At 40.6% G+C, this 15975-nt stretch overlaps 1 protein-coding gene across 38 annotated transcripts in view; it reads left to right on the top strand.

The window, feature by feature from the left end:
* The window catches only part of SLC8A1 (solute carrier family 8 member A1), a 374952-nt gene that overhangs the window by 68571 nt on the left and 290406 nt on the right, over positions 1 to 15975 (top strand). For 23 of the 38 annotated variants that reach the window (XM_070572822.1, XM_008523197.2, XM_070572809.1 and 20 more), the window contains exon 2: positions 10906 to 12737. In XM_070572822.1, coding sequence (XP_070428923.1) covers positions 10939 to 12737 — 1799 coding nt within the window. In that variant the 5' untranslated portion in view covers positions 10906 to 10938. Of the gene's footprint in view, positions 1 to 10902; positions 12738 to 15975 lie in introns of all 38 variants that reach the window. The other 15 variants (XM_070572826.1, XM_070572820.1, XM_008523196.2 and 12 more) reach the window with 1 other exon arrangement.

Below are 15975 nucleotides of genomic sequence, written 5' to 3' on the forward strand. Positions count from 1 at the left end.
ACTGGTTCTTATTACCTGCGTGTGTGCCTTTACACCAACATGCTAATTGTGGAAAGTTGCCACGGAGAGGTGAAGGAAGATAAAGACACATAAGGACATACACCAAAGGTCACAAAACTGTTTTTTAAAGGGGACATATCGTAAATATTTTTGGCCTTGTGGACCACAGGGTCTGTCACAATCACTCACCACAGTTGTTGTAGCATGAAAGCAGCCATAGCCAATACTTAAATGAATGGGCATGCTGTGTTCCACAAAACATTATTTATTGACACTGAAATTTGAATAACATATCATTTTTACATCATGAAATGTTTTTCATTTTTTCAATCATTTAAAGATGTAAAACAAAATTTTAATTTAATGGCCTTATAAAAACAGGTGGCAGGCATAATTTGACCCCTAGCAATTGGGGTTGGTATCGTGTGAAGAGAGATGGCCTAGAAACTCAGAGACTTTGTTTTGGAAAAACATCTTTTAAGTTATCATGGCTGAGTTTTCATGTCAGAAAAGGGAGAAGGGGCAAAGTTAGATGACTTTTAGGGGACTTCCTAGCAAGAGAAGCAGTTTTATGAAAGGAAATTGGACATTTGATGGATTATGGAGGACAGGTAGAAAAGCATGAGAAAGGAAAACACAGTGCATATTTGGGTAATTGTCGTTTAGTAGCTCAGCTGACTAACAGGAACTGTAAACCTGGGAAGGTAGATAGGTGCTGAATTATGGATGATGGCCCTGAATGCCAACATGAGGGATTAGAATATCACAGTTTCAAATTGTTAGAACAATTCCCCAGTTTGGCAGATCAGGCTGAGAAAGGGAAAATGACTTGTCCAAGGTCACATGACTGGTCAGTGAGAGCCGAGACCAGTACTCACTTCTTTTGACCCCCAGACCAATGACCCTTCTCTCCACCACATTGCCCCCAGCAGTGTGGTAGAATGCAGTTAACTGTAGTTTCATGATTCTGACCTAGGAGGGGAGGAGTCTTATTTAAATTACAGAAGCTGCTTTCAATATATTTCTCAACATGGTCTCATACCCCAGCATATCTAAGAAGGTAGGTCTGTGAGTAATCCCATTACAGAGAAGGGTAATGGCAAAAATGTCAGCCTAAGGCTTTACGTGCTAAAGACCTTTGGTCTGGCTTCCTGCTGAGTGTCTTTTCAATTTCAGCTCTTATGTTTCTTCAGCAAAGCCTTCCCCTAATGCCCTAGTAGGTCAGGTCCTCCATTACTTACTTTCCTACGACTGTTTTTCCTTCATAGATTTATCAGAATTAATAATTCTGTTTCTTTTTGTAGCAATTTAAATTAACGTCTGTCATCTTATCTTCCAGCTAGATAATAAATTTCAGGAGGAGAGAGATTGAGAACTGTTTAGTTCATGGTTCTAGTCCCAGTGCCTTGCACATTGCCAGGCACATAATAAACATTCAGTGTTTGTTGAATGAATGAATGAATGAATGAATGAATGTATGTAGTGTTCTCTCATTAGTTATTGATGAAAAAAGTCCTTGCTTAAGCAAAGGCTTAATAGACAGAAGTTACTATCTTCACTTGCTAATTAAGTGATTAAATGATTTGCATTTCTTTCTCCACTGACATTTTTCTCTCCCTTTTTCAATGGCTCCTCTCCAATCCTATCACAAAAAGACAATAACATAATAGTCTTGGCATAGTTACATTAAAACTGTAACGCTTAAGCCAATATTTAAACAATTCTTCAAATACAGGTGTATGGGGTTGGTTTAAAGGGCATATTCACTAGCTGCCTTATTTAGTAGAGAAACTGTATGTTTCATAAATGGTGCCCAGGGATTTAGGTAAAAATTTTGTGTTTTCCCATAAGCCACTCCATTTATTCCTCTAAATAATAAAACTTGCCTAGTTCCTTTCTAAGCTGTTTCCATTTTTAAAATTTATTTCTTCAGTGTAAATGTACGCTCGGTTTTGGAACCAGGTCACTGAGTATATTTTCAGGAGATTTAGAAAATTGAAGCAGAGAAGATTGGTGAAGGGTCCCCGTTAAGTGAGCAGCTAGCAACTTGAGATTTTTTTTTTTTAATGTTGCTTTTTACTTTCTGCTTCTGCTCTTCTCAAGAGCATCTTATTCTTTCAAGGACTGTGATTTGAGACCGTGCAGGAAAATTTAAAAGACTTACAAACTTCAAGTTGTTAGGGCTCCATCTCCTGAAAAGCAATCTGCTTGAAGATGAGGCTTAATGACTCAGGGAAAAAGCTGATGAAATTCACCAGCCTCTGCTCACATAGCCAGCATTTTCCTTGTTAAAAAAGATTTTTTTTAAAAAAGGCATTCTAGATGTTCCTATCACATAGCTTGAAATTGGATTCTGTATTAAATGTCCTCAGTCCCAAGAGGCAGAAAAAAGCAAAAGGAGTGACTGCAAAGATTTACTCTTGAGTTGAAATGAACAGGGGGAGCAGGTGATACCCCAGAAAGAGCCTATCTTTAAATTATAGCCCTAGCCTGTGAGAAAGCAAGCCCGTCTGATGTATTTCTTCACGTCAATGTCTTCCTCATATTACAACAAACATGATCGTCTAATTTTTAGGCGCTACCCTCTGTCAAGTACCTTATTTAAGTGCTCTGCTCTCCAGTCTGTGTTTACTAAACATGCCCCATGCCCTTTATGCTACTTCTACCCTTCTCCCCAGTTCTGCACCTCATACCTGTCAACCCTTTATGTCAGTGCCTCTCAAGGGGTGGTGCCAAAACCACCTACATCATAATCAGCTGGGGTGCTTGTTACCACTCAAATTTGGGAGTTTTTCTTTAAAGCTACTGTATATTTAATGGTGGGGCCCAGTTATCTGCATTGTAATGAATTTCCCACGTGAACTGAAGTTGAAGAAGCATTGCTTTATGCCTTTATTCCCATCATTTCTTCCTTCTGGAATGTCCTCTCACTGTCTCCAGCTTTGTCATCCTTCCAGTCTCCTCTTCTTTTAGAATGTTCCGTATGCTTTCTAGCATTTCTGGTTGTTTGAGTAACTATCCATTGAAGACTATAAATTCATCCAGAGCAGGGGCCGTGTGTCAATCATGTTTGTAATCTCCCCAGTGTTTGGTCTGGTGCTTCGTATGTAGAGGCCACTCACTGAATACTTGATGAATAAATAAATTGTCCACTCCCTCTAGAACTACAAATATAGAGAGAGCTATACTTCACTCAACAGAACAAATTTCTTAAGGTACAATGTCAACAGGCTAGTGTAGAAAATATTTCTAGGTAGGAAATCTTTTTTGGTGACCCAGATATAAGAGCATGCATATGACCTAATTTTTGTGTGTGTGTAAGGTTGAACATCAAAGAAAGGGTTCTCTTTCTCTTTAGGGTGGATGGTGAACAAATTATTATCTGAAATAGTTGTTATCATCTATCACAAGGTCCCTGAAAGGTTCAGAGCACAGAGGTGATACTCCAAGGCTCTGTGTCCAGGAGCTCGTTACACTTGAAATCTCCTGGTTGTAGGGTTGTAGGCTGAGCAGTTGGACATTGCTAGAAACCTGGTTGTATTAACCCAAGACCCCAGATGCATTAATCTGGGAACTCGGTGGTCCACATTGAGTGTATCAAGGTGCACCCATGGTCTCACTATCTGGATGCTGGAAAGTCTCTCCTCTTCTGTGATTCTCTAGTAATGAAAGAGTTCAGTCTTCCAGAAGGGGGACTCGCTCCTTGACTCTGGTGATGCCCCACCATAACATGAGCTTCTCACGGGATATTATTTTACTCATCTTTGTAACGGTGTCTGGCACATGTGAGTGGCTAAGAAAAGCTTGGCAGATGAAACCATAAACAATGTGTTGTTTTTCCATTTCTTTGGATTACTTACCAGTTTAAAAACTGTTTAAAAGTAGTCTTGACCCCAAGACAGTAAATATGTGAGCCTCATTGAGATTCTTGAAAAAAATACTGATTTATTGTTATTAGAGCCAAGATGAACTAACTCATGCTAAAATTCAGTATCCTTCTCCCAGCTCCACTCATTGCTCTCTTTGATTTTAGTTTTGCTTGCTCACTGCTGGGATTTCTTTCTCTATTTTCCTTTCTCCTGACCAAATGGAAAAACCTTGAGATTATTGCATGACTTTGCAGTGATTTCAGACCTCAGATTTTAGCTGATGATCCCCCAAATGGATCATCTTTCCCTTGCTATGTGATGAATATGAAAGCTTATAAAACCCTTCCTTGGGGGTGAGGAGGTTTGTGACTGGAGAGGGAAACGTGACAGGCTCTTGATGAGATGGTGCGACTACGTGCGTTTATTCCAGTGGGATGGAGGGGCGGCACAGGGAGGGTATCCTGCACTAAGTACCTAAGTGAGGAGCCCTGTGCTCTCCAAGAACAGTATTATTAACTTAGGTAGTGAAAACAAACAAGCAACAAGGTTCTGCCGTTTTGGAAAGCGTTATGGTATTATGCAAAGGGCCTGGATTAAAATCCTAGACTGTCACGCGTTTGTATGACTTCAGCCATTTTACTTTTATGGACCACTTGTTTTTCTCACGTGTAAAATGGGAATGATAAAACCTCTTTGCAATATTGTCGGAAAGGACTGTGACATTGAATGCAGAGCAATCAGCACAGCATGTGGGAGAAAGCAAGTGCTCAGTCAGTGGGTTCAGTCCCTGTTGTCATAAATGCCCCTGAGTGGGGCCTTAGCCTGCCCTTGGCCCTGGTGTGCTGAATCTGAGGACCATCCTGGCTGACTTCACATGGAGGCTGAGGTTAGCAGAATTCTTCTTTATTTATTTACTATTGAAAGACTCTCTGTTCTCCAGCTTTCTTCTTCCTGCCTCTATGTCCATGTTAGTGTGCAGAGTTAATATATTTAAAGTTAAATTCCTGATGCACTTTCCCTTTTATGAGGGAAATGGAGGTAATCTTGGGTTGGTGTTTAACTAGATGTCTTTTTATTGTATTAAAAGGAGAGGAAGTTCTGCTTCCTTGAGGATGTCCAAAATGTTAGGACTCTTGACAGAGCAGGTGATCTTGGCATTCCAGAAGAAATCAGCAAGCGAGGGCAGGTGTAGGAGGACCCACATCCAAGGGAGAATGACAGGGCCCTCGCCCCTCTTTATGCTGGAAATCAGGTTTTTCTAGCCTGAGGTTCTCTGCGCCTGAGCCCGAATCACAGGTTTCCTCTCCTCCACCTCACGCTGCCACTGCTTTTCAGTGTGATGCTGGCCAATGCTCGTTTTAGGGGCATCCGTTTTACATAAGGAACATTTTTAAATGCAAATGCGTAGCCAGCTCCTGGATTCTGATTCAACGTCGGAGATTTGGTGAATCAGCCCATGACCCTATGAAGATTATTTTAGTCATTCGGTAAGCATGTGCTGTGCATCTTCTGTGTGCCAGACGCTGCTCTAGGAACTGGGGATACATTCGTGAACAAAAGAGACAAAAATCCCTCCCCTTATAGAGTTTACATCTATTAGAGAGAGAAAGACAGTAAATAGAACCATTAAACAAATTATATAACATATAAAAGATAATATGTTCTATATAGACAAACAAATTAGGGGAAAGGGCCGAGGGGTGCATCTCATGACTTTTCAGTAACTTCTTCCTTACCCTAAATCCGAAATCCACCTTCTTTTACTTAGCCACATCGCCTGTTGGTTACCCCAGCTGTTTCCTTTGATGAATGAGGTTTTCCAACATGGAACAGGATCTGATTCTAGTCGTGTAAGCTCAGGAAAAAGGGCTTGAGCCCCTTACGTGACCTCCCACTGCCTGTCTCCTGGAAGACCTGTCCCAGTTTATCAGGCAGCAAATAGGAAACTCTCTCTTTGGGGGAAAAAAAAAAGAGAAAAAGAGAGAAAGAAAAGGTAATAGCAGAGAGTCACCGTGGAAACCATGCTCCTTCCTGAAGTGTGGTCACCGTCTGACCGCCTGAGGTTGGAGGCCAGAACAGTAATTTGCGCCCTAGATGGATGGTCTGATAAGGAAAGTCATCCTTAGGCATCAGCTCTTTTTCTAGAAGCATTTGGAAGTGCTTGCCTCACTAGAGGATAAGAATTATGGTTGCTTTAATGTTTAGAAACAGATTAATTGCTTAGCTTTTGAGGCTTTTAGTCGGCGAGAATTACATGGAAGGGAATTCCAGGTCCTGATGAAGGAGAGTCAAGGAGTTCCTTGGAATAACCCCAGCTACCAATCAACAGAATGAGACTAGGCTGCCGCATGCACTTGGCCTGGTGGGAATGCCAGACATATTCCTTGTCTCTGAGTCAGGTCCTCCCTGATAGTCAAAACTGGCTGCAGCTTCCCGCAGGGCTCAGGCCTCTGTTGTGGGAGTCCCCTCCTCATTCTTCACAAATGCAGTTGGATAAAGATCGGACTTGAAGGTACAAGCTTCCATTCCTTTGACCTCTCCCTTCAACACAGGTGGCTGGGCTCGCTCAGTTGGATATCTTTTCACCATCCTTTGTCAATGCCACGCAGGCCTGTTACCTGTAGGTGCTGGCGTTGTTTGGTTTGTTTTAAAATTTGCGTATTCTTGATACTATGCTGAAGACTCATTTGGCTGATGTAATGGATATTCTTAAGCAAGAACCAGCCATAGATGTAAGAGTTGATCTGAAGCCACTATGAATATCAGCCTACCGCTTGCTACAGATCTCAGTAGATCATGGCAGAATATAATAAAGGCAGGCAGCAGACCGATGTACCAACAGCCACTATTTCCTGCTAAATTTTCATGGAAATGTATATTTGAGGAGACAGTGGGGAGAGTCAAAGAGATCTGCTTGAATCTGATGACAGAGGAAAGACCTTGAAAGACTGGAGACAAAAGAATGAAGAAGGAACTCTTATTCAGATAACATCCATCGCACATCCTCATAAGCATTTAGATTTGGAATTAATTTAATAAAGAGACTGAAGTCCACAGAGTTCTTTCCTGTTGCTTCATTGTGAATAAGCTTTATTAGTGTTTTGTGTCCACTGATTTCACAAATTATAATACTATCACCTTTTGAATATAATTGTGACGTTTTTGAGTTAGCCTCAGAAGCCTTCCTCCTTTTTCTCTGATAATGATGACAGATTTTTACTGCTCCATCCACCCTTAGACATCTGTACTCTTTTGGCTAAGAACATTTTGTGAGAACATGTGGGTTGGGGCAGAGCTTTTTCTTGGCAGACCTAAGAGATGGCCCTGAGAGTGGATGCAGGAAGAGGTTGCCAGGTAATTGCTAAAAGGCCAGAGGGTGAAGGGTAGCCGTCTCTAGGAACAGGCCCGCCCAGATGTCACACCACAGTATTGATGCTTGTCTGCTTGATTCTCTTATCCATAAGAGAAAAGCCAGGCTGTTGGAAACCTTCCACGGGACTTTTGCTCCTGAGGCCCTCCTAACCCTGCGTGGAAGCCAAGAGGTTTTCCAATGGGCTAGTCCAAGCCCAAGTCCAATAGTTCTGAAAGATTATTTCATACACTATCAGAGATGATAGAATGGAGCAGTTAATTATGTTCCTTTCAGAGACAGACCAGGGTTTTAATGTCCGATCAGGAGTTTACTATCTGTATGACTTTCAACAAGTAGTTAACCTGTCTGAGCCTCAGTTCTCCCACCACCAAAATCGGCTAATGATATCTACTGCACAGGTTATTGTGAGGGCACTGATCATCACACAACTCCAGGATTGCTATTCACACAGACTACTGGAAATGGCAAATGCTAGGGATTGTGTAACACAGCAATGCTGGTTATTTTAAGTGTTAAATATAATGATCCAGGTGAAGAATTTAGCATGTGTCTGGGACAGTGTTTAAGAATGGAACCTAAAAAATAAAAGAGTGGATCCTAGTGCCATTCTGTCAGAGAGTCGACTATGATTTGCTGTTGTTCCATTTTGGAACTTGCTTCTAAGAAGGAAAATAGTTTGGGGCACAGAAAACACAATGTGCAAAGACCTGGAGGTAGGAAAGTGTTGTCATGTTCAGGGAATGGAAAGAGTTTCCATATTCTGGAGCTCAGAGGCCAGATCCTAAACGATCTGAACTGCTTATTGAGGAGTTTGGGTTTGTCTGCAGGACAATAGGCAACCAGTGAAGATTTTTAAGGGAATTGAGAAAGTTCGATCTGCACTAAGTTCGTCTGCAATGAGACAGACCAGGTTTGAATCTCTGTTCAGTGTTTACTATCTCTATGCTGCACTGCTGTCTAGAACAAATATGTAATCTGTCCGATCCTTACAGATTCCCAAGACATTTTAAGTTGCAAATCTTACAAAAGGGTCACTAAAATTTTTCTTTCTCCTTTTTAAACTTTAGATGTCTACTGTATCATTTTATGTACCCACCAGGCACTGGGATCATTTATAAATCAGATTTTTTAATAATAGGCAAATGCTGGTCTCCTTGTTTCCAGCCCTGCCCTTACAGTCTGTTCTCCACTGAACCAGCAGAGAGATCCTTTGAAAAGGAAAATTAGATCATATCATGTTTCTGATCAGAACCCCCTATGACCCCCATTTCTCTCCCAATCAAAGCCAGTGCCTTACAGTGGCCTCAGTGCCCCTCGGGATCCATCTGCACTGTGTTCCCAGCTCCTGAGCCCTGCTCCCCTTGCTTCCTAGACTATGCAAAGCACAGCTCCATCAGGGCCTCTGTACGTACTTAGAATTCTCTTCCTGCAGATTTCCACAAGGCTTGGTGCCCTGCTTCTTTCAGGACTTTGCTGAGATGTCACCTTATCGGAAAGGTCCTCCTTAACCATCCCATATAAAATCCTCTGTGCCATGTGTGTGCCATGTGCGTGCACACACACACGTAGACTCCCTCTCTTAACTCATGTTGCTTCCCCACCCCCCACCACTACAGCATTTTTTACCATCTGACATTTATGTTTATGTCTTTGTTTCCTCCCCATGAGAATATAAGCTTAGTGAGGACAGACTTTGTTTTTTTTTTAATTCGCTGGTCAATTCTCAGGACCTAGAAGAGATCCTCGTGGGTGATTCTAAAATACGTATTAGGCGCTCATACATATTTGTGGAATAAGTGGCTGCATAAGGGAATTGGACCTAGATCTTCCCCTCCTCTTGCAGGCTGGTTCAATGTCACCTTGTTTTAAGCAGAGATCCTACATCCAGACCAAGCCCTGTAATGACTTAACAAGCAGACACATTGAACATGAACTTTCGCATATTTTTACAATATGCTACTTCTATTTTTTGGATTTTTATTTAGAATGGAATTCTTCCACTGTGACTCTCTGCTGTGTCTTTTTTAGTATGGGAAAAATGTCGAAGAAGCTTATCTCTCAATAGTGATGAGCTAAAAAGGGTTTTAGGTGATGGTGGGTTCTCTGAGGGGCTGCCAGAATGTACTGGGCCAGAGAGGTTCTCCTGGGCCTTGGTGCAGTTTTCAGTAGAAGCCACCAGCAGCAAACATGGGCCAGAGAATGTAAATGAATGTGGGGGCCACTCTCAGCCAGCCTGAGGCTAGGAGAGGCTCTAATCCTGCCCCACTTTTTACTTTCTATCAGGCCACAAGGCTATGTTCTGACTCAGGACCCCGTCCTCTCACCACTCGGACCGGCCCCTCCTGCTAGGTCTTCCAGCCCAGAGTTACCGTGACTGGGAACAGACCCTCCTCTACTTCCGTGTCCCCTCTGCAAGCCCTGGAGGCAGAGGTGATGTAAGGTCCCAGCTGAGTTTTGTCTGCGTCGGTGGGTGAACTTGGAGCTGTGGTGGCTCAATCCGCCGTGTTACTTTGCTTGCCAAGCTTTGTGCCGCTTATTGACTGTTGCCATATCCCTAATTGCCTACAGCCCTTCATCATATGTATACTTTGTGGTCATTGTCATTCTGCCACATGAGCTAATTTAGATGGAATTATTGCTCTTGCTTTTTTTTGGTCACTTGAACCCTCTATAGAACTAATGTGTGTTTTAGAATGACCATGGAAAGTATGACATTGACATCGAAAAGGAACATTTTATGGCTGGTAATGCTGATTTCACAGCCTGCCAGGCAAGAGTCTTACACCCCACTAGACCTGGACCTGGTTATCTCCCGTTCCTGCTGTGGACAGCCCACGGATTCTAAAGCAAGATCTGTACACAGATGTGAAGAGCTGTACTTGAAGAATCAGATGCCCAGCTGCTAATGTATCAGGAGATCTGGGCTTGCTGAAAATTAGGAGGAAATATGCTCTCATCAAAACATGCTTTTGAAAACTCTACTTAATGTGTGGAAATGTTGCGTTACAGCAGAATATTTTTCCCTCCAGTACAAATACCATTGAGCTTTGATTGCAGACATGCTTGGAGATTTCTCTGTGTTTCCAAGTAAGTGTGGAGCCATAGGACATGATTTCATGAAATGCAGTGTAAGGTACGCCTCAGAATTTAGGACCATCCTTACGCCTTGTGTTGGTAGGATTTTTAGTCTGAACTTCAAAACATCCATCTTAATAAGGTGATTTTGGCAATGAAACCGTTTCTGGAACTTGGTTGTAATAGCCAAAGTTTAGAAGAAAATATAGTTTAGCAACAAGGAGAAAATTATTTAATGCTTCAAAAGTTTTTTTTTTCTTATTGGCTGTTACCATGCATAGATGTGTATTCAATAAGGCAAGGCTGTCATTAAACTTTTCATTTCCAATAAGTTAATTGTGTATCTTGCTCAGTGAATGGGGGACTACATGTAGGAAATCCATAAGGGTAGAGATTGAGTTATAAACCTTACAAAGGATTTCTTAACCACTGATGGATTCTTTGAATAATGATTCACCATGGATGCTGCGATAGTCAAATATAAACAAATCATTGGTTAAAGTAATAAAAAGAAATAGTTATGCTTTGGATCTGGCTCTAATGATGTGATTTTTTTCCACCTTTCCCCCATCTTATTTTCACCAGTAGGTTGGGACAGTTGGAAGTCTGCCATTGTACAACATGCTGCGATTCAGTCTCTCGTCCACCTTTTCGATGGGATTTCATCTGTTAGCCATCCTGGCGCTCTTATTTTTCCATGTGGACCGTGTAAGTGCTGAGACAGAAATGGAAGGAGAAGGCAATGAAACCGGTGAATGTACTGGCTCATATTACTGTAAGAAAGGGGTGATTTTACCCATTTGGGAGCCCCAAGACCCTTCCTTTGGGGACAAAATTGCTAGAGCTACTGTGTATTTTGTGGCCATGGTCTACATGTTTCTTGGAGTCTCTATCATTGCCGACCGGTTCATGTCCTCTATAGAAGTCATCACGTCTCAAGAAAAAGAAATAACCATAAAGAAACCCAATGGAGAGACTACCAAGACAACTGTGAGGATCTGGAATGAGACAGTTTCCAACCTGACCTTGATGGCCCTGGGATCTTCTGCTCCTGAGATTCTCCTGTCAGTAATTGAAGTGTGTGGCCATAACTTTACTGCGGGAGACCTCGGTCCTAGCACCATCGTGGGAAGTGCTGCATTCAATATGTTCATCATTATCGCACTTTGTGTTTATGTGGTCCCAGATGGAGAGACGAGGAAGATTAAGCATTTACGTGTGTTCTTTGTGACGGCAGCCTGGAGCATCTTTGCCTATACCTGGCTTTACATTATTCTGTCTGTCATCTCTCCTGGGGTCGTGGAGGTCTGGGAAGGTTTGCTTACTTTCTTCTTCTTTCCCATCTGTGTTGTGTTTGCTTGGGTAGCAGATAGGAGGCTTCTGTTTTACAAGTATGTCTACAAGAGGTATCGGGCTGGCAAGCAGAGGGGAATGATTATTGAACATGAAGGAGACAGGCCATCTTCCAAGACTGAAATTGAAATGGATGGGAAAGTGGTCAATTCCCATGTTGACAATTTCTTAGATGGCGCTCTTGTTCTGGAGGTCGATGAGAGGGACCAAGATGATGAAGAGGCTAGGAGAGAAATGGCTAGGATTCTGAAGGAACTCAAGCAGAAGCATCCAGAGAAAGAAATAGAGCAATTAATAGAATTAGCTAACTACCAAGTCCTAAGTCAGCAGCAAAAAAGTCGAGCATTTTACCGAATTCAAGCTACTCGCCTGATGACTGGAGCTGGCAACATTTTAAAGAGGCATGCAGCTGACCAAGCAAGGAAGGCTGTCAGCATGCACGAGGTCAACACTGAAGTGGCTGAAAATGACCCTGTTAGTAAGATCTTCTTTGAACAAGGGACATATCAGTGTCTGGAGAACTGTGGTACTGTAGCCCTGACCATTATCCGCAGAGGTGGTGATTTGACCAACACTGTGTTTGTTGACTTCAGAACCGAGGATGGCACAGCCAATGCTGGGTCCGATTATGAATTTACTGAAGGAACTGTAGTCTTTAAGCCTGGGGAGACCCAGAAGGAAATCAGAGTTGGCATCATTGATGATGATATCTTTGAGGAGGACGAAAATTTCCTTGTGCATCTCAGCAATGTCAAAGTGTCTTCTGAGGCTTCGGAAGATGGCATACTGGAAGCCAATCACATTTCTACACTCGCTTGCCTTGGATCGCCCTCCACTGCCACTGTGACTATTTTTGACGATGACCATGCAGGCATCTTTACTTTTGAGGAACCTGTGACTCATGTGAGTGAGAGCATTGGCATCATGGAAGTGAAAGTCTTGAGAACATCTGGAGCTCGAGGAAATGTTATCGTTCCCTATAAAACCATTGAAGGGACTGCCAGAGGTGGAGGGGAGGATTTTGAGGACACTTGTGGAGAGCTCGAATTCCAGAACGATGAAATTGTGTAAGTTCTTTCATATATATACATGTATATATATATATATATATATGCTCGTGGTTGAGTGCATTTGTGGATGTGAGTGTGTGTGTTTTTTTAAATGGCATACAAGGAATGGAACAGTTATTATATACAACTGCTTTCAAAATATCAATCCTTGCTTGTGTGCACTTATCAATATGCTCTATACACAAAGATCTTAATTTGACATCAAATTTTTATTTTTACTTTTGTGCTTTTACATATTTTAAGTACATTATAGACCATGCTAGAATCAGTCTTGTGACACAGTTTTTCAAACCACTTATGGTGGGTTGAAAAATTGTGTTCTGTTTTGAATCACATAGTATACACACAGAATAGTGTGTCAAAACTTCACATTAGGTCCCCAACCTCATTACTGATTACAGATTGGGAAAGCCCAAAAAGGAAACACGGCTAAAAAGAATTTCCTGGCTCCCAGGGCGGGCTGAAACTGTTTCTACTGCTTTTATCTGACACTGTGTTTTTGTGACAATATAAGGTGATGTTTCTGTTTAAATGCTAATGCTGAATTATGACTTAATGACCAATCCTTCTTCTTCAGTTTTATGCCAAAGTGGGAAAAGCCACACAGCTCTTATTTAGTTGCAACCTGGTTTTACTTTACATGATTAAACAAACCCTTTTACTCTACTTCTGTAGTGATGAAAAGAGAAATAAGATTCTGTCCAAGCATCCTAGTTGACCAGGAGCAGTCAGTGAAAGGTAGTGCGGTGGGAACAATTTACTCTTCGTACTGGCGCTTTCCAGCGATACTTGCTGACCTTGTAACCGCAGAGAGCCTGGTTGCACAGTTCCCTTGACAGCTGCTATTTAGAGAGCTAGTCCTCCCCTCATGCCTAGGAGGGGGCATTGTGCTCACCAAAAGCAAACCAGAAAATTTGACTCAATGAGCAGTGTCCAAACTAGAAGGAAGGAAGAATAGAAACTGTCATATCTACAATGAAACAAAGGACATTAAAATGGATGATTATATTGGTTGACTCAGTGGCAACTTAGGAATTTCAGAAAAGAAAAGAAAGATATAAAATACAGTTAGTTTGAAAAATAGTTAATTCATATAAATGGCATGGGATAAGTCTAATGGGAAGTACATTTTTCCCCAGGATGAAATTTCTCCTACCGAAAATGTAGGGAAAACAAACACAAAGGGGGTGGGGGATGGGTAGAGGGAACATATTTTCCTGAAAGAGATGAACAGTTACTGAGTGTGATATAATGAAATCAAACAAAGCAGAGATTATAATATCCATCTTTGATGTGTGTGGGGGGAGATAGCTTTTGATGATTATCTCTTTTAGGTTGGTTCTTATGTTGTGAATGTTCCACTTACTGAGATGTGCTTTGTTGGGACACTTGTTTTACTGAAAGATAGTAATATAATAGGAAATGAGTATCCTGTATACACAAGGAAAGACTTTCCCAAAGGCCTTGCATTGAATGTGATCCTGCCCATATTAGCACACATAAACTTTATTCCTTTGGTAGGAATTCTATCTCATTATATTTTCTAATCATTTCGGTTATTGAGCCCCCTTGAATTAGATAGCACTTGTAATCCATGTAAAAGTATATTACTTGTTATTAAAGGAATATTGCCTGTTATTAAATGAACTCACAAGAGTAGCCCTTAAATATGACTAAATTGGTGTTTTGTTTTGCTTATTCATTTTACTTAGGATGTTTTCTCATGAAAATTTGGTCTTGCCTTCTGTTAAGAATAGTGACTCTAGACTTGTATATTTGAGAGTGAGGTTTTCCCTATCTATTCTGCTCTCCAGGACATTTACAAACCATAAATAAATAACCTTTCGGGCACAGTGTAGAAGAAGGAAGAAAAAAAAAAAGGACTCACAGTGATGTGATAGAATAATTTATTCTGCCAAGCTCCATTTAAAACATTCACCCTATGCCATTAAATTGATTTAATTCTTGCTAAGGAAGAAATATTGCCAAATCACAGCTTTAGAAATTTAGATATCCTGTGAAAATTGGTAAGACTCACCGGACTTATTGGCATGCCATCTCTGAATATGTGTTCTTAGGAGTATTCTAGATCAATTGCCAGTTCCTAGTTTTATAAGGAACGTACTGTATTTTGTTTGCTAAGTTGAAATATGAAATTTTAGAAATGGCAAAATGTTATTTATAAGTGGAATGAAAGACACACCTACATTTTTTTCTTCTTTGTAGAATTTTAATTTTAAAGCATTTTCATTTTGATGTTATAGAGTGTTAGTGTTGACGGGCTTTGTAGATGCTTAATAGGTCTCTTGTTTGAATAAATTTGTTTGGATGACATAATGTTTCTAGAAAAACATAATATTAGCAAACATCCCTTATTCTTTTCTTTTTTTTAATGGATCATTTTTCCTCTGGTAGTTGTTTCAATGACAGGTCCACACACATCCAAGTGAAAGAGAGAGTTTGTCAATCATGCAATGAAATTGAACTATGTAGACTTAACCCAATTTATCTTTAAGAATGAATTTATATGTCATTCAGTTACACAGTTAATCTCAAGAGATGACTTTCTTAAAAACATAGATGGGACTGTTGACACCCCTGAGCTTTATTAAATACTTAAAAAAATTGTTTGTTTGTTAGTTAAACACTGTGCATGAAGCCAGAATTTATGCTTCTTTCCAGAGCACCATAAAAAGATTCCTGGAAAAACCTGGATTTAAAGTCCATCTAATTTTAAGAAGCCATTAACCAAAGTTGAAATAGGGTCCAATCTGATTAGGGATGGAGAGCAAGAAACAGTCAGCTTTATTGATTCTTTGGTTTCTAAAACAAGATAGATTCCTAATCTTTGGTCTTATTTTAGTGTGGAAGAAGTCATTTAAATTTATAATATAAGCATGTTTGTACCTATTCATTCATATTTTTACATAAATGAGTTGAATTATTTCAACTTGACCTGTTTTAAGATCGAAATCTGTATTTGAGAAAAATACTGATAAATGATAAGCGGTGCATGTAGTCTCTAATAAAACGTATTCTCAGCAAAACATTTTAAAATTACAATGCAAAAACACATTAAATAGATGTAATTAACAGTTAGCACATGCTTTTGTATAAACTCAATCAATGACAAATGCTAAACCCATGCCAGCTAATCTTGATTTTTAACAGGGAATTCTGTCCAGTTTTAACAGCTAATAAAAAATAAGTGAAGAATATGCTACTTTGATTTGTG

This window comes from Equus przewalskii, chromosome 14 (assembly GCF_037783145.1).
Source record: "Equus przewalskii isolate Varuska chromosome 14, EquPr2, whole genome shotgun sequence".
NCBI lineage: Eukaryota > Metazoa > Chordata > Mammalia > Perissodactyla > Equidae > Equus > Equus przewalskii.